Below are 23,343 nucleotides of genomic sequence, written 5' to 3'. Positions count from 1 at the left end.
GACCATTATGTCCGTCTCCCCCGGCAAGAGCTGACAAACTGGTGTGTGTTGGTGGTTGTGTGCATGCACGTCCGAAACAAATGCAGGAATCCAGACCGTTGCTAGGAAGCCTAGCAAGCTTGGGAAAACTGCCTCTTGTCCTGCCTGGCTTTCCTTGAGCACCTTGATGGGAAGAGACGCCCTGCTGACAGCAGCCGGGGGTTCAAAAGGGCGGCCTTTTATGAACTTGGCGTTCTTTCCAAAGGATGTTGAGCATGTCGGGCATGGTGCAGCCGGCCATTCCTAATGTTGAAAGCAGCTGTCGGGGATCCAAACTGGGGATTATTGGCATAAAAATCAGGGGACTTGGCACAATTAGCGCTGCGAGCCAGTTTTCCACCCAGCGAGCGCAGCTGTAAATAGAAATGCCTTCAGCTTAGAAGCTATTACCATTGGGGTATTCGGAACTTGTTTTAAGACACTCATTTTGTTTTTAAAAAACCCATCTACAGGCAGTCAAGGAAGGGCTCTGTTTAAATCAGGCTTCAACGACCTTTAAGCATCCACAGATCAGTGACTTCACTGAAATGGTTTTCATGTGGCACCTTAATCTGGTTAACACAGAGAAGCCTTCACCAGCCCTTCCAGATGTTTTGAACTACAACTCTCATTGTTTCTCCTTATGGGAGTTGTAGTCTAAATCCCACCTGAAGGCTAGCATGCTGAACCTAAGAAGAGCCAATGGCCCATAAATTATTATGGTTACGTTTAATTACCCGCCCTTTGCTCTTAGGTTCCAGGGCAGGTTACAACGTTAAAACATTAAAAACAGTTAAAAAAAAACATAAAAATAATGGTGGTTTAACAGTCAATCCCTCTTCCCTGGGTTCGCTGGGAATTTCAGCTCCTAGCTACTCTCAGCTTCGTTAACAAACTAAAGTTCCCAGGATCCTTTGGGGGAAGCCATGATTGTCAAAGTGGCATCATAGGGCTTTAAAGATATAGTGTAAGTGTAGCCCTGGTCTTGAGATGTGTTTAACCTCTGAGTTCTGCTCTATGGAGGATTAAGCTAATTTATGTGTGAGAGAGATGCTCCAGAAGTTTTTGCCAGCTCAGTTTTGGATGCAGATATACATAGACCTTTCCTTCTCCCTTTTCAGATCTTTTAGGCCAGTGTTGCTCAAACTTTTGGCTGCTGCCACTCCCTTGCTTCCCTAAACTCATCTTGAGCCCACTACCCTACCCTATAAAAAGCATTATACAGAACAGTGACTTGCACAACACACTGAGGACGATAATATCCCAATAAAACAGTAACAGTTAACAGCACATTTGTTCAAAGTGCAGTTAAGCTGTTTGGTTTATTTGCACAAAATGGATGAACTGGATCCAGTGATACCAGGTTTTCAAAGTCTGATAGTCGTTTACACCTCTAGGCGACCCCTGCCTCTTCTAGGGAATCCCACAGCCCCCCATGGAGTGGTACCTCCCACTCTGGAAACCACGGTAGCCCATTGCTATCTTAGGAATCCTTCTGAGGCCTTGATGGATCAGCAAAAGCCATTGGATTGTATTTGATGTTAACCCTCCTTACAGCAGTCCCACTGAAATCAACGGACATGACTAACTTAGGCCCATTAACTTCTATGGATCTATTCTGAGTAGGACTAGCATTAGATGCATCCCATCATGTATGAGATCCTCTCTCCCCACCCCTCTGGTCCCATTATTTCTACGACAGTCCTTGGACTGGACCTGTTTTTCTGCTTCAAGAGGAAGCTTTTAAAAGCCTGCTGGATGACTCAATAGAATTATAACAAAAAAAATTATTAGATGTGGGCCTAGCATGGCTGGAATCCAGTCTGGGCTTGTCAAGTGGGGGGGGGGAGAGAGAGAGAGAGAGAGAGAGAGAGAGAGAGAGAGAGAGAGAGAGAGAGAGAAGGGCACCAGTTCAATTTGTCATTATGGAAGTGTTGGCTCCCTTCCGTTGGCTCCAAACATCTGAGTGGTTTTCGCCCTGACGTTGACCAACTCCGATTTCCGTGCCCCCCCTTCACTTCCATACGGGTGACATCAGTCCTGTAAGAATTCAAATGAGAACCAGAACTGTAAAGGCTTGAAATGCAATTAAATAATAAAACTTAAGTGATCACACTCCTTCCCTGCCAAGGAAATCTTTGCTTTGGAGGAAAGTGGCTTCGCGGTGGGCACCATTGTGGTACAAAATAAGGATGCTCCATTCTTGGGCCTTAACTCTAGTGCCAGTGTGGTGGAGTGGTTAGAGTGTCTAACCAGGACCTGGGAGAGAAGAGTTGGAATCCACACTCTGTTATGAAGTTCACCGAGTAACCTTGGGCCAGTCACTGCCTCTTAGCCTAACCTACCTCATAGAGTTGTTGTAGGGATTAAATAAGGAGGGAGAGAACCATGTACACCACTTTGAGCTCCTTGGAGAAAAAAGTGGCATATAAATGCAATAAACAAACAAGCAAGAACCCATTGGCCTTCCCCATCATCCCCATGGCCCTGGTTATGTTTTTGCTTCCCACGATCCCTTTGGGGTCCTTTATTCGCATGGATTCCCCCTATTTCCAATGTTCAAGCTGAGAGTGCCAATCACTTTCTTAGCTAGAAAAACACCTCTCACACATAAAGGGCAGTGTCAGCAAGCTCTGGAGAATCCCAGGTTCTGCAGAAGTGCACAAAATCTTTAGGAGGGGGAGCAGCCAGGAGGGTTGGGAATCCCCCTAAAACAGTTCATGAGCTTCCTGTGTTCCTACAAAGCACTCTCAGGTGACCAGACTTCCAGTGTCTCTCTGGGGGCTACAAGTTATGGAATCCAAGCTATGAGAACCTTGCTGGGTCCTCTTTCAAGTAGTGGCCAGACCGAGGCCACTGGGGAAGCCCCCGCCACCACAAATAGGGTATAAAGGCAGATTAGTCTCTTGTGGATCTTTCTTGTACATTCGGCCATGGGTGGCTGCAAGCTTGGATTTGACGTTGCCTGCCACCTCTTCAGAAACATTGCCTATTCTATAGTTGCTGGTTTAAACAATCCCTGTGGCGCTTTACAGTTCAATAAGTTTTGAACCGTGGCGTTTGCTAGGAATGACTGCCAACTACTCAGTTATGTTGAAGAAAAGTAACTGTGTCCAAGGAACATTATTGGAATAATGTGGCACAAATCAATATGGTGTAATCCCCACTCAGCCATGAAGTCGCTGGGTGAGCAGCAGCCAGTCACTGTCTCTCATCTAACCTACCTTACAGGGTTGTTGTGGGTGTTAAATGAAGAGGGGGAGACCTTGGGTTCCTAGGAGAAAAAGGTGGGCTATAAATGCAACCAATCAATAAAGGTGCCTCTGCTGCTGACAGCCATAATGGATTCCTGTCTGGCACTTGCTCACAAAATCAAATGTGGCATTGTGAGGGTAAGAGACTATGGGATAAATTGGGGGAGAGCTCACCTCTTTTATCTCTGCTTCAAAACGGGGGGGGGGGACCCTTTCCAACCTCAGCACTTCCCCCTCCTTCTGCCACCACCCCAACAATCCCTGCAAGATGGAAATAACACTAGCCTATGCGGGTGGCACTGTGGGTTAAACCACAGAGCCTAGGACTTGCCGATCAGAAGGTCGGCGGTTTGAATCCCTGTGACGGGGTGAGCTCCTGTTGCTCGGTCCCTGCTCCTACCAACCTAGTAGTTCGAAAGCACATCAAAGTGCAAGTAGATAAATAGGTACCGCTCCGGCAGGAAGGTAAACGGCATTTCCGTGCGCTGCTCTGGTTTGCCAGAAGCGGCTTAGTCATGCTGGCCACATGACCCGGGAGCTGTACGCCAGCTCCCTCGGCCAATAAAGCTAGATGAGCGCCGCAACCCCAGAGTCGGCCACAACTGGACCTAATGGTCAGGGGTCCCTTTACCTTTACCTACCTTTCAGGACTGCAGTTAGGTTTCCTGCGGCAAAGTATGCGTAGCACATCGAACCAGAGCAGGGAACCCCAGCCGAAACTGAGAGTGAGAACAGCCCCTCTCCATCAGGAACCCCCAAACCAATTCCTGAATAGCAGAATCCTTTAAATAACTCATTATTGGTGGTGTCATGATCTGGGCATCTCCTCCCACCCCACCCCAATAATCAATTAGTGATGGGGACAGAGAGGACTGTGGCCCTGACCCCAAGCAGGATGTGGTGAAGTGTCTGCCTTTCTCACTTTTGCTTTTTCTGTTCTCCTTTCCTTCCTAATCTGTCACCTCCTTTGAGATCCTGAGCCTGCGGCTAGGCCCTCTATGTGGCTACAGTGTGTCTTTTAATTTTAGTATCGCACCTGGGCCTTTTAGGTGGTTTACAAATAATTATTATGTTTGAGCATGGCAAGGTGTTGGGACTGGCTTCTACACAACAAGGACTTCACATTATTTCCACTTCAACACGGTCCAAAGCCTCGAGGGCAGCCACAAGTTGGAAGTGTAAAACTTTATGAATCAAAGCTGCACAAGAGCTGGATCGTATTGAGGGTCTGATCCAGCATCCTGTTTTTAAAACGTGGCCAGCTGGAAACTTAGAAAAATGCCACCCAAAGCCTTTGCTGTTAATCCATCCATCTTCTGAATGAATTTGTGTGTGTCTGTGTGTTGCATCAGGAGTAGTTAATCCTGCTGGGGAACAGACACTGTAATTTTTGGTGTGACTTTCCTCTCCCCACACTCACCTCTAGGTATGTTCCTAATAAAGCAAAACTAATTTCAGAAGGGGGAAATATCTGACATAAGATCATGGGTCATGCCAACTGTGCATCTAGTGTAGCCTCTCACAGCGGCCAACAAGCTGGTTATGGGAATCCCAAAAGCAGGACCTGGGAACAACTCTCTTCACTTGTCATTCCCAGCAAGTAGCATTCAGGGGCACATGCCTCTAAATTCCTGATTTACACACACACACAAATCTACTTGTATGAAAATAAAGTTTGGCAGTTGATCTGGGATGTTCCCCATTTCAACTCTAATCCCAGAGACCTTCTCTGATACTACCTGACACCCATGTACACCTTTGCCTCAATGTGCCCAGTTTTTTGAGCTTTCAGTAAGTCCGTCAGCATTCTGACTCCTGAGCAGGAAGCAAGAGTTTGGCCAGCTGCTCAGGGAGGTGTTTGGTTTCTGGCCGTGCACAGGTGGCCACTTGTCTCTCTGGTTGGAAAGGTAGTTTATTTTTAATTAAAACTTTGTCCCAGTACCTGGTTCACTGGTTCCAGCCAGATTAGCATTTCAGAAGGACAATGCCATCCCTTGTTTGAAGCCCACTGTAAATGTAGCGTTCTCCTTTTCAATTTGTTTCCCTCTTTGTCTGTGGCTAATCTCTCTGTCCCTTCAGGATGTTACCACTGTTTTGTAACCCCCTCCTTCCTCTCTCCCCCCCACCCAAGTTGTCTCATTCATTCATTCATTCATTTGAAGGGACAAAAAAAGTCTGATCTTTTAAGAGAAATGTCTCTGGTATTTCAGGGTGGTCTGGGTCCAGATGTGCGCTACGTGAACAGGTTATAGGACTCACCAGCGTGTTCAGCTAAAGGTCTGGAGAGCCTTAGCGAACTTTTATTTAATTTAATCCATTTATGGATCACTTCCTATGAAACATCTCAAAGCAAATAACAGCAACAATAATTTATTACTTAAGCAAGTTTATGGACCGCTTCACTGCTTAAATCCATCAGATTGGTGTACGTGGTAAAAATGGAATAAAACCACAGAAACACATGCTCTAAGATTAATAAAACCAATTTGACAGACAGAAAACCTTTCATGCAAACTCTAAAAACAATGGAACAATTTATATTAAAAAGAATACCACCAGTTGAAACAATTACTAAAACACTGCACCCATAATATTTTTCCCCAGGGTATGTGAATGAAACAACCCAAATATATACCGTGTGATGTGTGTGCATGTTTAATTTTTGTTTTCATTCAGTTGTATTCATTTCTTCATTCTTGCATGTTACTGAAGTATGTGTTTTTGTTTAAAGAAAACAAAAAAGATTCAAAGCGCAACATTTTCATGTATAAAAACAAGGAGAGATCAGCAAGGAGTGGCTGCCTCCGGCTTGCCCTGTTTGTGAGCTTCCTGGGAGCGTTCGTGAACAAAAGAAACTTTCCTACCCTTGATCAGACCATTGGTCCACCTTGCCCAGTAATGTCTCCTCTGGCTGGCTATGGCTCCCCCAGAGAACCACTGCCAGCCAGTGTAGACAAGACTGAACTAGATGGGCACAAGGGTCTCCTGACAGTATTAAGATTCCTTCCAGTAGCACCTTAGAGACCAACTAAGTTTGTTATGCACACAAAAGCTCATACCAATAACAAACTTAGTTGGCCTCTAAGGTGCTACTGGAAGGAATTTTTTTGTTTCGACTACAGCAGACCAACTCGGCTACCTACCTGTAACTAATATTAAGATTCTCATTCCCAACTCTTCTAGCTGCTCCTTTCCAACTAGACATGCTAGGAGGCTGATGCTTGTGGGGAGTAACTTCTACATGCCAAGCAGGTGCTCCACCTCTGAGGCTCAGTCTCTCTGTTGTGACATTTTCTGTGCATCTGAGAAAGCACATTTCCTGTGTGTTTGAGAGAGAAGTGTGTGCTCGCGCGAGAAAGGAATTCCTTCTCTAAGATGGTACCCTGCCACCTACAGCTTATAAACATCCTTATACTTAAACAAAGCCAGTGGTATGTGATAAATCAGGTGTGCTTTCATAGTAGGCAACATTAAAAAAAAATTAAACAAGTTTACTAAGCGCAGTTCTCACGTGTGTCACTTTTGTGGACTTATTTGAAAAAGACTTTTCAAAAATGTATGGTCTTATTTGCAGCTCACGCTGTTTTAAGTTTAATTTGTACCACGGTGTTTTCTGCAGTGCCACCTCCCTGGAAAAGCAGCACATGTCAGAGGAAAACGTATTTAAAAAACAGAAAAAGTTATCCAACATAGTAATGTTTGGCAGTGTGCCTGGAAAGTATATTAAACTCCACCCAGAGCATGAGTTAGTGGAAAAAATTAAGCTGCCGTTCACGGGGCAGCTTATTCTCTTAGCAGCTCTTGGATTTCCACTCAGTTATAAATATTTACCGCTTTTTCAAGGTCTGTTCCCCCCGCCACCGCCGCTGCCCCCTTCAGCAATTGCTTTGCAGCCCTCGATTTGGCAAGAAGCAGAGACTGTGACTAATAGGTGTATGTGCGCGCATACATTTAACTTTGAGACCACACCCGTGGCCACAGTGCTGAAACCTGAATTGCTTTAGACAAAACTCTGGTGTGTGTCTGTGTGTGTGTGTGTGCATGTGCACACACATGTATAAGGGCACACCAATGTGCCACAGTAGTGGAATTATCATCCAGTGTGATACTAGGCAGGCCCCAACCCTGGATAATTTCAAAGGGGCCTTGAAAACTGTCTTAAAAGCCTTGGCTTACAAAATTGCGGCTGGAAATCTCATTGTGTGGCCTGGCCTTGGAGACTGTATTTATTAATTTTATTTGCTTCCATAAAGCTTACAAACCACTTGATGGTTGTTGGGGTTTTTGTTTTTTTCTAAAGCCACCAAAAGTGTTGGTAGGTAGTGGGGCAGGGAGGGGGGTATTTAGTTAATTTGTTATAGTGGTTCAGTTTTTTTGTTGTCGTGGTTCTGTGTATGCCTATGGGGTTGAGGTAACGATAGTGGTATGGTGAATTTCATCAGCATGCATTATTCAACAGAAAACTTCCTCTGTTTATGTGTTTGCTTATACTTTAAAACCAGATATATATATAGATATATAGTTCTAAACCCTCAAAGTGATTTACAAAAAAAAGAAAAGATATTATTTACAACAATTTAAGACTTTCAACAACTTAAAATAACAATAGACCATGGATTTCTTCAGATTTTTTTTAACTGTTACCTATTTTGTTTTGTTTTATTTTTAATGGGAGCTGCCTTTGGAAGAACTTTTTATTATTGAAAGTTGCAATAGAAATGTATCAAAGCCAATGTGGTGTAGTGGCTGGAGCAGGGGTAAGCAACCTAAGGCCCAGGGGCTGGATGCGTCCCAATCGCCTTCTAAATCCGGCCCGCGGATGATTCGTGAATCAACGTGTTTTTACATGAGTAGAATGTGTGCTTTTATTTAAAATGTATCTCTGGGTTATTTGTGGGGCATAGGAATTCATTCATCATCCCCCCCCCCAAAAAAAATATAGTCCGGCCCACCACATGGTCTGAGGGATGGTGGACCGGCCCACAGCTGAAAAAGGTTGCTGACCCCTGGGCTAGAGTGTAGGACTAGAACCTGCTGGGAGACCAGGGTTCAAATCCTCCCCTCCCATTCCACCATGAAGCTCTCACTGAGCGACCATAGGCCAGTCATTGCCTCCTAGCCTAACCTACCTCACAGGGTTGTTGTGGGGATTAAATGAGGGGGAGAATTATGTACACTACATGATGCTCCGTGGAGGAAAAGGTGGAATATAAATGCATTGAACCAGTGGAGTTAAGAGTAGGTGATGAGGTCCTTCTCCAGGGGACCCTTCTGGGTGGGGAAGAGCTGTCGCTCAGTGCCTTACATGCAGAAAGCCCCAGACTGAGTGCTTTTTTTCTAGAAAAATAGGTGCCGGTACTTACCATGAAGTTGTTATAGTACAGTGGTACCTCGCAAGACGAATGCCTCGCAAGACGAAAAATGCGCAAGACGAAAGAGTTTTCCGTTTTTTGAGTCGTTCCGCAAGACGAATTTCCCTATGGGCTTGCTTCGCAAGACGAAATGTCTTGCGAGTTCTTGCGAGTTTGTTTCCTTTTTCTTAAAGCCGTTAAGCCGCTAATAGGGTTGCTTCGAAAGACGAAAAAACCGCAAGACGAAGAGACTCGCGGAACGGATTAATTTCGTCTTGCGAGGCACCACTGTAAGTGCCACACTTTTTAACAACAACAAAAAAAAGAAGTGGTGCCGATACTGCAAACCCTTGATTACCCCCTAAAAAAAGCAATGCCCAGACTCAGTTCCAAGTAGCATCTCCAGACAGGGCTGGCAACATCCACTGTCTGGAACTCTGAAGAGCCACTGCCGGTCAGTGTGGGTGGTATTGAGCTAGGTGGGTACGTTCCCATGATCCTGCTATGGGAAGTTAGGTGGACAGCGACAGGGCAGTAGGCTCTTCTTGGTTAAATGGCCTATCCAGGGAGGCTCAGGTATGGAGACGCAGGGTTGGGGCTTTGATAAGGGTCTAAACAAGCAAGTTTGCATGGAAAACGGTGTCCCTTCTGACATCCTGGTCACAAAGGCTGCTTTATAAAGGAGCTGCAATTCAGACATACATTTACAGGATCTTGCTGAAGCACCCCTGCCTCACTTTTTGCATCTTGTGTCCCCCCCCCCCAACTTCCTGCTTTTGTTTACAGGTCCCCAGCCTCTGTGAAGATCTCCTGTCTTCTGTTGACCAGCCTTTGAAGATCGCTCGTGATAAAGTAGTGGGGAAGGACTACTTACTGTGCGACTACAACAGAGATGGAGACTCCTATAGGTGACTGCTTTGCTCCTCTGGACAGGGAAACACTCCTTTATACTATCCATCAACTGACCCCCCATCTTTTTATCCCTTTTGATCTCAGGCAGGTTATTAGGAAGTGGCAATCATCAAAAATTGTGGGGGGTGGGGGTGGGGACCGTCACAGAGTGCAAGTTTAAAAACAGACATAAACACATTTTGCTCACTGCTAGACTAACATTGTGGATTTACAGAGTTTGATTCACAAAGATAGCAGTCTTGGAAGCTCTCTTAAACTGAACCAGGCTCTTGAGTCCATCGAGTTCATTATTGTCTGCACTAATTGGCAGCAGCTCTCTAGGATTTCAGGCCTGGTTCTTTCCCAGGCCTGGAAAAAGAACTGGGAAGATCTTACCTGGAGATTTTAGGGAATGGAACTTGGAGTCCTCTGCCTGCCTCTACTACTGAGCTACAAATGGGTGTAATTGGGGGAACCTTCTGGGGTTCTCTCCTAATGACCCAGCTAAAGAAGATAATAACCCAGAGATGTTCACAACTTTTAAACTATCCAGTAGACTATAAAACGTGTGAGCTTTGTGATGGAGGCACAGCTCAGTGGTAGAGCATCTGCCTAAAACCCTGGAAAGCCACTGTTGGTCACTGTGGACAGTATGAGCCAGATGACCTGGGTGGCAGAGCTGTAAAGTAGCTTCCAGTTTTTCTGTTGAAATCAGCCCTTGATTCAGAATCATAAGGACTAGGGTCTTTATTTGTAAGGAGAGGGCCATGCCTCAATAGCAGAGCTCCTGCTTTGCATGTAAAACACCCCAGTTTTAACCCCTGGCAACTCCAGGTAACACTGGGAATGTTTCTCTGGTTTGCAGATGGGTCCAGAAGGGTTTGCAACCCCCTGGATGAGAAATCGGTTGCACGTGCTATTTATTTTTGAAGCTTTGGGTACTTTGAGCCCCTTACCCACATCTCAAGAGATCTTGCCCATTGTATCGTTTTTCCTAGGTAGTTGAGTGCAGCTTCTGACATGCTGTTGCATGGCTCTTTGTGCTAGAGTATCCTGTATGGTGCATCCCTTGTAATGTCTAAGGCCTGGTTGCAGCTCCCACAAACAGACAGGGGTTAACTGGCATGGTGCAGTGGTTGGAGTGTCAGACTAGGACCTGGGAGAGACCAAGGTTCAAATCCCCACTCAGCCATGAAGCTCATGGGGTATCATATTGGGGCTTGTCAGTGTCCCTCAGCTTGAGCTCCTTGGAGAAAAAATGGGGGAAAGTGAGATATAGATGCAGTAAAGGTAAAGGGACCCCTGACTGTTAGGTCCAGTCGTGACCGACTCTGGAGTTGCGGCACTCATCTCGCTTTATTGGCCGAGGGAGCCGGTGTACTAAGACGCTTCTGGTGAACCAGAGCAGCGCATGGAAACGCCGTTGACCTTCCCACCGGAGCAGTACCTATTTATCTACTTGCACTTTGACGTGCTTTCGAACTGCTAGGTTGGCAGGAGCAGGGACTGAGCAACGGGAGCTCACCCCGTCACGGGGATTCGAACTGCCAACCTTCTGATCGGCAAGTCCTAGGCTCTGTGGTTTAACCCACAGCGCCACCCGCGTCCCTTATAAATGCAATAAATAATAATTAACCAGCCCAGTTCACCTCTGCTGCTACGGTTGGTGGGTAGCACCTGGGAGGCGCCAATGGCAGAGACACCCAGCAAACACAAGCTAACTTTTTTAAAAAAATAACAAAACAAGACCAAACTCCAAGCCCCCTCCCCTCCCCTCTGCACATCCCTATCCTGGTGTTTGGTTGCTCTCCTTAAATAGGATCCTTATGGGGGGAAGATGCTGATGCCAGCAGCACCGTCTTGGAACCTGTTGGCTGCAGCAGAAACATTGCTCTTGCATGAAGCTCCATCGCTTTCAGCCAGGCGGGCTCCCTTCAGCTGCCTTCTTTCAAAACAGCCTCCCATCTAAGCCCGTAAATGCGTTTTGAGGGCTTGTCTGCTGTGAAAACATCATTTGAGGGAGTAATGTTATGAATTTCTCGTGGATGAAATTACTGCTGCAGCCAGCAATCTTTCTTACTTTCTCTCTCTTCTCCCCCCACCAAAAATCCCCTTTTTAGAGGTGGTTTGGGATGTGCACGGTCTGCAGGCCAGGAAAGTGCTAAGTCGTGGCTGTGTGCTCTCGCTCTGAAATTCCATTCCTCGTGCTCTGCAGAAGAAATCTCCTAACCGCAATTAAATCAAGCCCACCTTGCTTAAAAGTGGCTTGGAGGGGTAGGGGAGAAAGGAGATTGTTTGGGTTGGAGGCAGAAACCTTGAGCACTTGCTCAGCATTTACCAGCTGCAGAAATGGAGGGTAAGGGTGTCAGCGGGTGCTAACCATGATGGCTGTGCTCTGGGGCAGCAATGCTTCTGAATGCCAGCTGTTGGAAACCACAGGAGGAGACAGGGCTCTTGTGTTCAGGTCTTCCTTGCTAGCTTCCCAGAGGCAACTGTTCAGCCACTGTGAGAACAGGATGCTGGACTAGATGTCTGTAGGCCTGACCCAGCAGCCTCCTCTTACTTCTAATGATATAGGTAAGAGTTCCTAAATGGAAGAAGTTAGTTCTCCACCACCATCACTCCCAAGAGGTGATTGAAATTTCAAAGCTCTTTTCTTGTGTATTTTTACTGCCACCTGCAAATGAGGCTACAAAGCTGCTAAAAGGTAAAGGGACCCCTGACCATTAGGTCCAGTCGCGGACGACTCTGGGGTTGTGGCGCTCATCTCGCTTTATTGGCCGAGGGAGCCGGCGTACAGTTTCTGGGTCATGTGGCCAGCAGGACTAAGCCACTTCTGGCGAACCAGAGCAGCGCACGGAAACGCCGTTTACCTTCCCACCGGAGCAGTACCTATTTATCTACTTGCACTTTGACGTGCTTTCGAACTGCTAGGTTGACAGGAGCAGGGACCGAGCAACGGGAGCTCACTTCGTGGCGGGGATTCGAACCACCGACCTTCTGATCGGCAAGCCCTAGGTTCTGTGGTTTAACCCACAGCGCCACCCGCATCCACACTAGCAAAGCTGCTAGTCCACACTTTTTTGCCTTTTTTATATTCGGTATGAATATTTATAGTCTGCCTTTGTTCATAGCCTCATAGTGGCTCTCAAAGCATGAGAAAACCGTTTTGCAACACAGAAGACATTATGAAAAACTGCTAAAATAACACAAAGCCAATCTGGCACCAAAAGAGCTTTTGAGCTCTCTGCCTTGCTTGGATTCTAACTTGTGCAGGGTTAGGGTTAGCCACAAATGGCTGAAATCATGCAACTTAAATGCACGTTAGGTGCCATGGTGCTGTGCTAGCAGAGCCTTTGCTTTAGACATCCAGCACCAGCCGCATGGTTGCTGGAGCTGTTGGGAGGGGCAGTTCAAAACATCTGCAGAGACCCATGCTAGAGATGGCACACCCATCGTTCCCTGTTCTGAATATCAAGCACGATCTGCACATTCAAAGCAATGAGGTGAGAGTTAGGTGGAAGAATGCTGGGGTGGAATGCTCCAGTGTACTCCTTTGGACTGCAGTTGTGTTGCGTGTCAAATTTTTGCTTAAAAGATACTTATCTCATCAAGGGGAGAGGTTCTGCCATATTCCTCTGTGCCAGCTGTCCTCATTTCCTATTGCTAGGAAGAATTTGTTCCTTTATGTAATCTTTTGATGTTCTGCCTTTCTCCCTAATTGGGATTCAGGACAGCTTCCACCATGGTAAAGCTTCATTATAAAAGCTAAACTAGTTAACAATAGTTGCAATACCTCAAAACACACTTAGAGCCAGCAGTTAAAATCCAGTGTGCCTTGACGGCAGCCCAGTGGACAACATCATCTACACCTCAGTTTCCAAAAGGCCTGTCTAAACAGGAAGGTCTTAGCCTGCTGGAGAAAGGATAACAAAGAAGGAGCCAGTCTGACCTCTCTTGGGAGGATTTTCCACAATATGGGAGCAACCCCAGGAAAGGCCGTCTCTTGTCACCACCAGCCGTGCCTCTGATGTTGATGGGACCAAGAGAAAGGTGTTCACCCAAGGTTTATAGGGAGAGATACGATCTTTCAGGTAGTCTGGTCCCAAGTTCTTAATGTAGAGGAACTTTCAACAAAGCAACACAGACATCACCCTGCAGTCTGAAATAGTGCAGTTCATTCTGCCACTCTCCTCGCGTGTATAGACTATCCCTGACATTGTCTGGGTGGTATCTAGCTATCTATTCAGAGCAGACCCATTGAAATCACTAGAGCTAAGTTTGTCATGCCTATTAATGGTAATGGGTCTACTTTGAGTAGGAGTGCTGTGAGATACACCCCTAAGCTTCTTGGGACAGGGGCTCTGTTGCAAAATGAGTAATTAATAGCAACACCCGTGCTTGATTGTCTGGGGGGGGTGGGGGATTCTATTGATGCTTTGTGTGCTGAACAAGTTTGTTTACTCTCTATCTTTCTCCTGCTGCAGATCGCCGTGGAGCAACAAATACGACCCTCCTCTGGAAGACGGTGCCATGCCATCCGCCCGCCTGCGCAAACTGGAGGTGGAAGCGAACAACGCCTTTGACCAGTACAGAGACTTGTATGTTGGCTTGTGAAATCATCTCTCTGGGTGTTTGTGTCCATTATCCTCAGGGCAAGAATGAATCCTTTTAATTTCTTTAAGATGGTGACTTAGAGGACAGCTCAGTCAGTATTGCACAGGATTCCTAATCTCAGGGTTGTGGGTTCGAGTCCCCACATTGGGCGAAAAGATTCCTGCATTGCAAGCGGTTGGACTAGATTACCCTCGTGGTCCCTTTCAACTTTAAAAAAAGGAAAAGAAGGTGGTGATTTACTGCAGTTGTGGTAGCCAACATGGCTTTTCCAGATATTGTTGAACTCCCATCAGCCCTAGTTACCATGGCCCAGTGATCAGGGATGGTGGTAGTTGGAGTCCAGCAGTATCAAGGTGACACCAGACTCCCCATCCTTGTAGTGATGCAGAATAATGATGCAGGTAGCTATGGGCAGTAAAGAAAAGTGATGGTCTTTGTTCAGGGATGGGGGAACCTGCAGCCCCGGAGATATTGTTCAACTCCTTTCTGCCCAGCCACCATTGCCAGTGATCAGGACTGATGGGAGTCATAGTCTATAGTGATATTGGGAGGCCGCCATGTTGGTTTAGAGCATAAGATTTTTAGGAGCAAGTCGTACCTCCTTCCTGCCTCCCTGCTTGTTATCCCCTTTATTTTTGCAGCTTGCTTTGATAGAAGGATGTGGATTTTTCCATCAGAGGGAGTTTGTCTTCAGTCTCTCCTAAGGCACTGTTGTTGGCTCTCTCTCTCCACTTTGTGACGTTGCAGACGGGCTTAGATGAAAATCTAAACCAGCCCCTGAGTTTAACAGGAAGCAACCTGCTGCCACAGGTTTGGGAAGCGTTGGAATAACAAGCATGTAGTCTTCAGCAGCCAGGGTGGAAAGAGATTTCTTCCCCCCACCATCATATTTGATCTTCCAGGTGGCAGCTTAGATTTGAAAAGGCTGCTTGCTTAGAAATGGGGGCATGTTAGATGCAAAACCCCATTCTCAACACGAAGGCAACCTCTTTTCTCATCCTCTGACAAAAGGGCATCCGGCTTTGATTTTCGAGATGATAGGCTGGCAAAGACTGGTGGGGGTGTAACTACAATTTATTCTTTATTTGTATTCATATACAAATCACACACACACACCAGAGTCTGGCTTTTTGGTGTCCATGTGGGCCACTCGGGGCAACTGACAATGAATTCAGCACATAGTTTGGGTGGTTTTAAAAGAGATTGGACAAATTCATAGAGGAGGAGGAAGCTATCAGCAGCTGCTAACCAGGATGGGACTGTTCTCCTCCTCATGGGCAAGTGTTCACGCCTTGCCTCTTTCATAGCCACACGCTGACAACCTGCAATACCCAAAACATGTTTGTAAGCAGTATGGGAAAGAGCTCAGAGAGAGAGAGTTTTTGTCTGCCGCTCTGTTTAAGCTGGAGGGAGTAACAGGCTTATTACTAAAGAGTGACCACAAATGGGAGAATTTGGATTGTGAGAGCGAGACGTGTGCTTTCAAGGTCGGAAGTGGGAGCAGGATTCAAACAGAAATTCCAGATGGCCAGGTTCCTGCCTTCCCCCATCAATTTGATAATCTTGTAGGTTCCATGGCGAGGCCAGTGTCCTGGGTATTGTTTGCAACAAATGAGGTACTTGTTGGCAGCAGTGCTGTAATATTTGACCGGCTGAGGCCTTCTGCGGAAGATGCTTCTTTGTTGTCATCCAGGGTTTGTTAAACTGTGGAACTCATTCATGCAGGAGGCAGGGATGGTCTCCAACCTAGATGCTGCTAAAAGAGGATTGGACAAATTCATGGAGGAAAGGGCTATTGGTGGCTACAACCTCAATGGCTGTGCTCTGCCTCCATAATGTTTTTGAATACCAGTTTCTGGAAACTTCACGAGATGAAAGAGCTCTTGTACAGTGGTACCTCGGGTTAAGAACTTAATTCGTTCCGGAGGTCCGTTCTTAACCTGAAACTGTTCTTAACCTGAGGCACCACTTTAGCTAAAGGGGCCTCCTGCTGTTGCTGTGCCATCACCGCACAATTTCTGTTCTCATCCTGAAGCAAAGTTCTTAACCCGAGGTACTATTTCTGGGTTAGCGGCCTCTGTAACCTGAAGCGTCTGTAACCGAGGTACCACTGTACTTGGGTCCTCCTTGCAGCTTTCCCACGAGCACCAAGTCAGCCACTGTGAATAAAGGCCTGGTTTTAAATAGAAACACAGGAAGTTGCCTTCTACCGAGTTGTACTGCTCAGTACTGCCACAACACTGACTGGTAGCTGTTCTCCAGGGTTTCCGGCAGGGTCTCTCCCAGCCTACCTGGGGACTGAACCCGGGTCCTTCGGCATGCGGAGCAGATGCGCTACCACTGAGCTACAGCTCTTTCCGCTTAGTAATGCTTGCAGTTCTCTTCCCTTTTAAGTTAATGAGCCTGTCTTCTGCCACAGGAACACAAAGTGTGTGGAGCAGCTGTGGCTCTGGATGCATTTATCCGCTTTGCTTTCCATGCCGTCGTCTTCCTGTGGGGCGGCGGGGAAAGGGGATTGAGCGGGAGGATGGATCCAATTGTGGAATGCAATCATCCCTGATTGTTTTGAAAGCAGGGGCCTTAGAAGTGAGCTGAGATCGTCTCCCTGGCAGGAAAGCTATTGATCTCTTGGCCAGTCCCAAAACAAATGCCTGTTGACGGGGCATGACGGCTATTGGCCAGATGAGCAATATGGCAGAAACTGGTTTCCATCATCAACAGACGGCACTTGTCGCCTCCTATTTTGTTTCAGTGCCTAGGTTTTTCGTTTAAAAAAAAAGCTCACATGAGACAGCGCCATATGTTCTCGTTGTCCTAGTGGTTCATAATCTTTTGTTCATGCAGAGGAGCTTTCTTCATGCTTCAACATGCTACCACTAAGGTGGAGGTCCTAGGTGGCCCTCTAGATGTTGGCAGGTCCCAACCCCCTTCCCAGACTCAGCCAGCCTGGGTGATGGTCAGGGGGATGATGGAAGGCAGAGTGCATCAACATATGGAAGGCCACAGGCTGCCGATCCCTGCAGGAAAAAGGGGAATACCGGAATACAGAGTGCCATAGTGCCTCCCCATGGAAGGTAGAACAAGCTAGTTTTCTGCTGCTCGGACCTGCTGCTCACTATACGACCCAAGCCACTGAATTCAAATTACAAGAAAGGAGATTCCGACTAAACATTAGGAAGAGCTTTCTGATGGTAAGAGCTGTTTGACTGCCTGGGAAGGTTGTGGGCTCAGCTTCCTTGCAAGATTTTAAATCATGAGGTTGAATGGCCATCTGCCAGGGATTATTTAGCTGCGATTCCTGCTTTGTAGGGGGTGGACTGGATGATCCTTGGGGATCCCTTCCAACTCAACAATTCTGTGAAACTGTAGCTGTAGTCTGGGGCGGGCAGTCGGTCTCTGCTTCCTTGCAGTGTAACGCCAAACACTTCCCCCCCCTCCCTTTCCGCCTGCCGCGAGCGCTTTCCCCACCACCTCTCCACCATCTGTCTCTGGATGTGAATCAAGCATGGCCAAACCTGAGAGACTCAACCAGCAAAGCCTTTTGAAGTGGGTTTATTGCCCTTGGCTCATGGCTCCTAAACCCCTTGTGATGATCTACCTCCCCTGTCTCTGCTCGGGCACAATAATTTGCCACAGCTTTGGCAGCTGGGGCCCCGACGGATTGAATCCAGATGCCACAGCCCTGGAGAAAGTTGGGCTCCTTTCCCTCTCTCTCCCCCCCCCCCAAATATTTTCTAGCCAGGTCTTTGCACAAGGGAGTCCAGAGCTGGGTTTGTGTTGCCTGCAAGATTCTTCCTCTTCAGCTTTGACTGACTTTTTAAAGTTAAGCAGCAACACATATACAATGAAAGAAGCTCCCCACAGCCAACAGTAACTGCACTTAGCACTTGTGCTGCATCATTTTACACAAACCACACACACACACACACACACACACACACACGTGTGTTATTTACTGGTATTGGTGTGCACCCTCTGTTAAGAGCAGTAGTCTTCATTCCCCATTCCCCGAGCTGGGACCCTGCTTCTAACTCAAACATGCATTTGGGGAACTGTTTTTAAATTATTCTTCGCTGTACATTTATACTGTGGAAGTTCTGCTGTTGCAATCCACGTAAAAATCCACCTTAGACCAAGTTCTGAGGAGCTTAGAATCTAAAATTCATTGCAGGGGTAGGTCAGGGAAGTCCAGGCAACAGTAATCTGACAAGTAATATGCTGTTGCTTCAGCTGAATTGGGGCTGAGCATGAAAATTAAAAAATAGATATTACGTGGAAGGAAATGGGAAGAGACTTAGCTAGCCAATTAAAAACCACAAAATGCCCCGCTCGTGGTAGGAGAGGCTCCATTGCCAAAATAGGTGAGTGTCAGATGCCCGCCTTGTGGCTTCCCGCCTTGTAAGCACTGGCCGACTTTGGACACAGTGCTAAGCGCCCCTCTGTTGCGTCTGAATCCGCCCTTTGTTCTTCCAGGGCCGACTGCCTCCCTGTGCAGTCAGAGCTGCCCAGCTGCCGGCCAGATGTGCACTCTTTTAAGCGTACCTGGCATGGAGGACGTACATACCTAACCGGATCGGTATGTTTGCTCGAGGGCTGCTTTTGCACCTGTGTGCCTGCTGGAAAGAATTTGCTGAATACCTGCGCAGGGACCCACAGGCACTGTTTTGGGACGGATTTGCTTAAGTTGTGGGGGAGGTGAAGGAACAACTGGACCGAAGAGGCTTATTTTTCTCTCCCCTTCCTGCTTTTACCATCTCATGGTGTGTGTGCGTGTGTGCGTGTGCGTGTGTGTGTACTGAATGTTACAGAATATATGGTGGTGTTTTGGGTACTCCTATCTAGGCTCTGCCCAGACCCAACTTCTGCTTGGCAAAGTGGCTGTGCCATTTACCTTCAGATCAGGACAGTGGTACATGGCTTTAATATTTGCATCCTGGTTTTCTGTAATCATAGAAGGGACCATGAGGATCATCTGGTCCAAACCCCTGCAGTGGAGGAATCTTTTGCCCAATGTGGGGTTTGATCTCAAGATCCTGAGATAAAAAGTCTCATGCTATCATGAAATGAAGTAAATGGGATCAAAGCAGCTTACAGTAACAGCATTTATTGATTTTACTTATGTATAGCATTTATATCCCGCCTTTTTATTCAGGGAGCACAAGGTGGCATACAGTGGTACATCGGGTTACCTACGCTTCAGGTTTCAGACTCTGCTAACCCAGAAATAGTGCTTCAGGTTAAGGACTTTGCTTCAGGATGGGAACAGAAATTGTGCTCCGGTGGCGCGGCAGCAGCAGGCAGCCCCAGTAGCTAAAGTGGTGCTTCAGGTTAAGAACAGTTTCAGGTTAAGTACGGACCTCTGGAACGAATTAAGTACTTAACCCAAGGTACCACTATACATGGTTTCCCCCTTCCTCATTTAATCACCACAACAACCCTGTGAGGTAGGTTAGGCTGAGAGGCAGTGATTGGCCACAGTATCACCCAGGGAACTTTATGGACTAGTGGGGATTTGAACCCTGGTTTCCCAGGTCCTGGTCTGACATGCTAATTCCACAACACCGGTTGTGTAGATCTCCTGGCCTTGACCTCCTGGAAGATGACAAAGGCAATTAGGGAAGGAGATAAAACAAGGCTTATAAAAGTAGGCACTCTGTGAGAAAGGGGGTGGAGAGCACTTTTCTCCTCTCTTGCCCTACTGGCAGCTCCCCATTTGCACACGCTCAGCACACATGTGCTATTTTCAGCACTGGAAGGGGACAGGACAGGCTTGCACACCTCCCACTGACTCACATGGTGCCTCAGAATGCAACCCCCGCGTAAATGAGGAGTTCCCCTGCTGGATCAGGCCAGTGGCCCACCTGACCCAGCATCCTCTTCTCACAGTGGCCAACCAGATGCCTGTGAGAAACCAAGCAGAATTCAACCACAAGACTCCTCTCGCTTTCCTGTGGTTTCCAGCAACTGCTTTTCAGAAGCATTATAAAGGTAAAGGGACCCCTGGCCATTAGGTCCAGTCGTGGCCGACTCTGGGGTTGTGGCACTCATCTTGCTTTACTGGCCGAGGGAGCCGGCGTACAGCTTCCGGGTCATGTGGCCAGCAGGACTAAGCCGCTTCTGGTGAACCAGAGCAGCGCACGGAAACGCCATTTACCTTCCCGCCGGAGCGGTACCTATTTATCTACTTGCACTTTGACGTGCTTTCGAACTGCTAGGTTGGCAGGAGCAGGGACTGAGCAACGGGAGCTCACCCCATCGCGGGGATTCAAACCGCCACCCTTCTGATCGGCAAGTCTTAGGCTCTGTGGTTTAACCCACAGCACCACCCGCATCCCTGTTCAGAAGCATTGCTGTCTCCTAACTGTGGCAGCAGAAGATGGCAATTGTGGCTAGTAGGTAGCCCCTCTCCTCCATGAATTCAGCACTGGGAAAGAAAACCGGAGCATTCCAACATTTGCAACGGCAGGAAAAAAACCCACCACACTGAGCCAGTGCCGGCACTCAGAGATCAGCGTGGTTCCAAGCCACAGAACAGCAACTTGGCTGGGGTTTTGGGGGGGGTTTTTTGCCTTGCCGGCCACATCCCCCCTGCCCAGCGGGATGGACCTGAGGCACTAGCTCCAGCCAGCTCCAAACCAACTTGAAATAGCATGTTAGTATTTAAAACAATATTAATGCTAGATTTGATTCATTAAAGGTACAAAGGCCGTCCTGAGTGTTTCCATGTGTGCGCTTGTTAGTTCTGGCTGGAAGCATTCCCTCCGACGGCTTTATGTGGTCTCGGACAACGTTTTAGCACGTTCTTAAAATATGCCCGCAAAAGCCTTTATGCAGAATCTCATAAATGTGAAGCGTGTAAAAATTAGAGCGCCTTTCTCTCCCCCCCATTTCATGTCATTAGGATCAAAGTACAGATTTGTAAGGTATGGGGTATTCCTTGTAGTGGACCCCTTCACCTCCTAATTAATGTCTCGTGCTCCGAACAACCTGGTAAAATGTGTAATTGCAACAAATGGAGAAGGCTGGTTTGGGAGGGAGGCGGTACACCAGTTTTTCCTAAATTTCTGAATAGATTTTGATTGTATGCGTTGTTTTCGGTTTGAAGTGGGAGACAGGCTTCTCTCTTGCGTTCAACGTGGCTTATTTGCGGGGTGGGGAAGAAAGCCTGCTCTCTGTCAGGCTGTAGTTCAGCGATAGAGCCCATCCTTTGTGTGCAGAAGGTCCTGATTTCGATACCTGAAGTCTCCAGGTATGGCTTGGGAGGACCCCACCTGAAACCCTGGAGAGCCGCTGCCAGTCAGTATAGACAGTATTGGACTCAACAGACTTACCGTCTGACACTCCAGAAGGCAAATCCCTATGTTTCTATTTAAATTGCCCCTTTATTCCGAACCATGAGGGCTAGAATCCTGCTTTATTTTTAGGGGGAAGTGGTAGAACATCTGCCTTGCATTCAGGTGGTCCCAGGATGACGGATGTTGTGAATGGCCTCTGCCTGACTCAGTGCAGATATTCTTTGTGCTGACAAGGAGCCTTTTGCTATTTAACAATTATTCAGCTGAAGCTAACGGATCTGCAGTGGTGGTGGGCAGGCTTGCAGGATCTATTTTGACCATTGCAAGCCACGCCTAAAAGTTTTGCTGGATTAGACCAAGATGGTTTCATCCTGTCTAGCTCCCTGCAGTGGCCCTCCAGTTGCTTCTGGGAAGGCCAGAAGCAGGAATATGAAGGCAACGGCCCCCCACATCATAAAATTATTATGCAGAGTGTCCCTTTAGGTTTCATGCTTGAGAACATTCAAAGAGCCCTGCTGGATTTGGACCCAGTTGGGATCCTGTATCCTGCGTCCCACACTGACCCTAACCAGATGATTCTAGGAAGCCCATAGGCAGAACTTGAGTGTCATACTTGACCAGGCTTTGCACCAGCATCTGGCATCCCAAGGGACGCTGCCTGTGAACATAGAAGTTCAATTTCTCTATCATGGCCTAATAGCCATTGCTAGATCTGCCCTCTGCTTCCACGGCTTTTTAAATCCCTCTTCTTAAAGCCATCTAACAGTCATTGCGGCAAATCCGACAAACTGCGTTGTGTAAAAGGGGGTGGTGGAAGGAGTCTTTGTTTTGTTTTACCTCAACCCACCCCCAGACAAACTCCCCAGTTCCAGGGTTTTATATATGAGAAGAAGGAAAAGTTACTTTTCCACAATGTGCATGAATTAGTATACCCTTATCTTTCCATTCCCCTACCCCAATTTGTTACTGTCCTCAGGAACAACTCAACAAACACCCGTTTGTGGGTGGATTCCGTGCTGCCTCAGTTCTGCAGGGTCAGATTCAGACAACCCTTCAGTCCTGACACCCTCTGTTGTTTGCACTCAGGTTGCCTTGAATGGAGGTGTGGGTGCGTGTGGGTGTTTCCGTGAAGGCTTCAGCATGCGCCAGACAGAGCGCCCAGGAATTCTGTCGGCCAGACTTTGCCTGCAGTGTTTAGGGCAGTGTGCAAGAGATACCAGCAAAGGTGTCAACTAGGTCAGCAGAAGATCAGGTGTGAGAGGCTCACGTACAAAGCAGCTCAAGTGTAGCAGCTTTTGCAGAAAACAAAAACAGAAAAACCTCCCAAACTTTTTGCAGGCACAAGAGAAATGGCACTCACAGTTTGAACCAGCTCTCTGCATTCCACACTGGACGCCAGGTGGAGGAACATTTAAACCCAGTCATGGGACCTCTGTTCTGCAGAGGCTTTCGACTTGGTTGCAAATCTGCAATAAATCAAAATATCGCCTCTCTCTCTCTCTCCCCCCCCCCCAACACACAACGGGAGGGCTTGCAGAGCCAGGCTGCCACGTACCTCTTGTTCCCTTTAGTCTTAATTAGGCAACCTCACTGTAAAAAGGTGGGCGGAGGGGAGGAAGAGAGTCTCCCAGCCCACACTGTTTAGCAGCGACGAGAGAAAAGAGAGCTTGGGAAGAACTGAGCTGTAAAAATGCTGGTTTTAAGTTTCAGCTGTGCTCTTTAACAGCTTGTTGCCATTAATTGGAGTCGATGGCATTGTGCAGGTTTGAGTGGGATCCTGACAATGACAGAATGGAGGGAGTTGCCTTCCACTGCACAACTCTTTGCTGAAAAAGGTTCTCCAAGCCGTCCTACGGAGTCAAACTATGGTGGTGGGAGGTTTGCTGAGCACTGAAGCCCCTGCCCACTGGAATCCTT

The 23,343-nt window shown here is 47.3% G+C and overlaps 1 protein-coding gene across 2 annotated transcripts in view; it reads left to right on the top strand.

Moving 5' to 3' along the window:
* Positions 1–23,343, top strand: part of CAPZB (capping actin protein of muscle Z-line subunit beta) — a 71,107-nt gene that overhangs the window by 33,690 nt on the left and 14,074 nt on the right. For both annotated transcript variants that reach the window (XM_081203230.1, XM_081203231.1), the window contains exons 3-4: positions 9,410–9,531; positions 14,002–14,115. In XM_081203230.1, coding sequence (XP_081059356.1) covers positions 9,410–9,531; positions 14,002–14,115 — 236 coding nt within the window. The remainder of the gene's footprint in view (positions 1–9,409; positions 9,532–14,001; positions 14,116–23,343) is intronic.

The sequence above is a fragment of the Podarcis bocagei genome, assembly GCF_964188305.1.
Source record: "Podarcis bocagei genome assembly, chromosome: 7".
Lineage (NCBI taxonomy): Eukaryota > Metazoa > Chordata > Lepidosauria > Squamata > Lacertidae > Podarcis > Podarcis bocagei.
The sequence above is the reverse complement of the archived record's forward strand: the minus strand, read 5'-3'. Positions and strand labels throughout refer to the sequence as shown.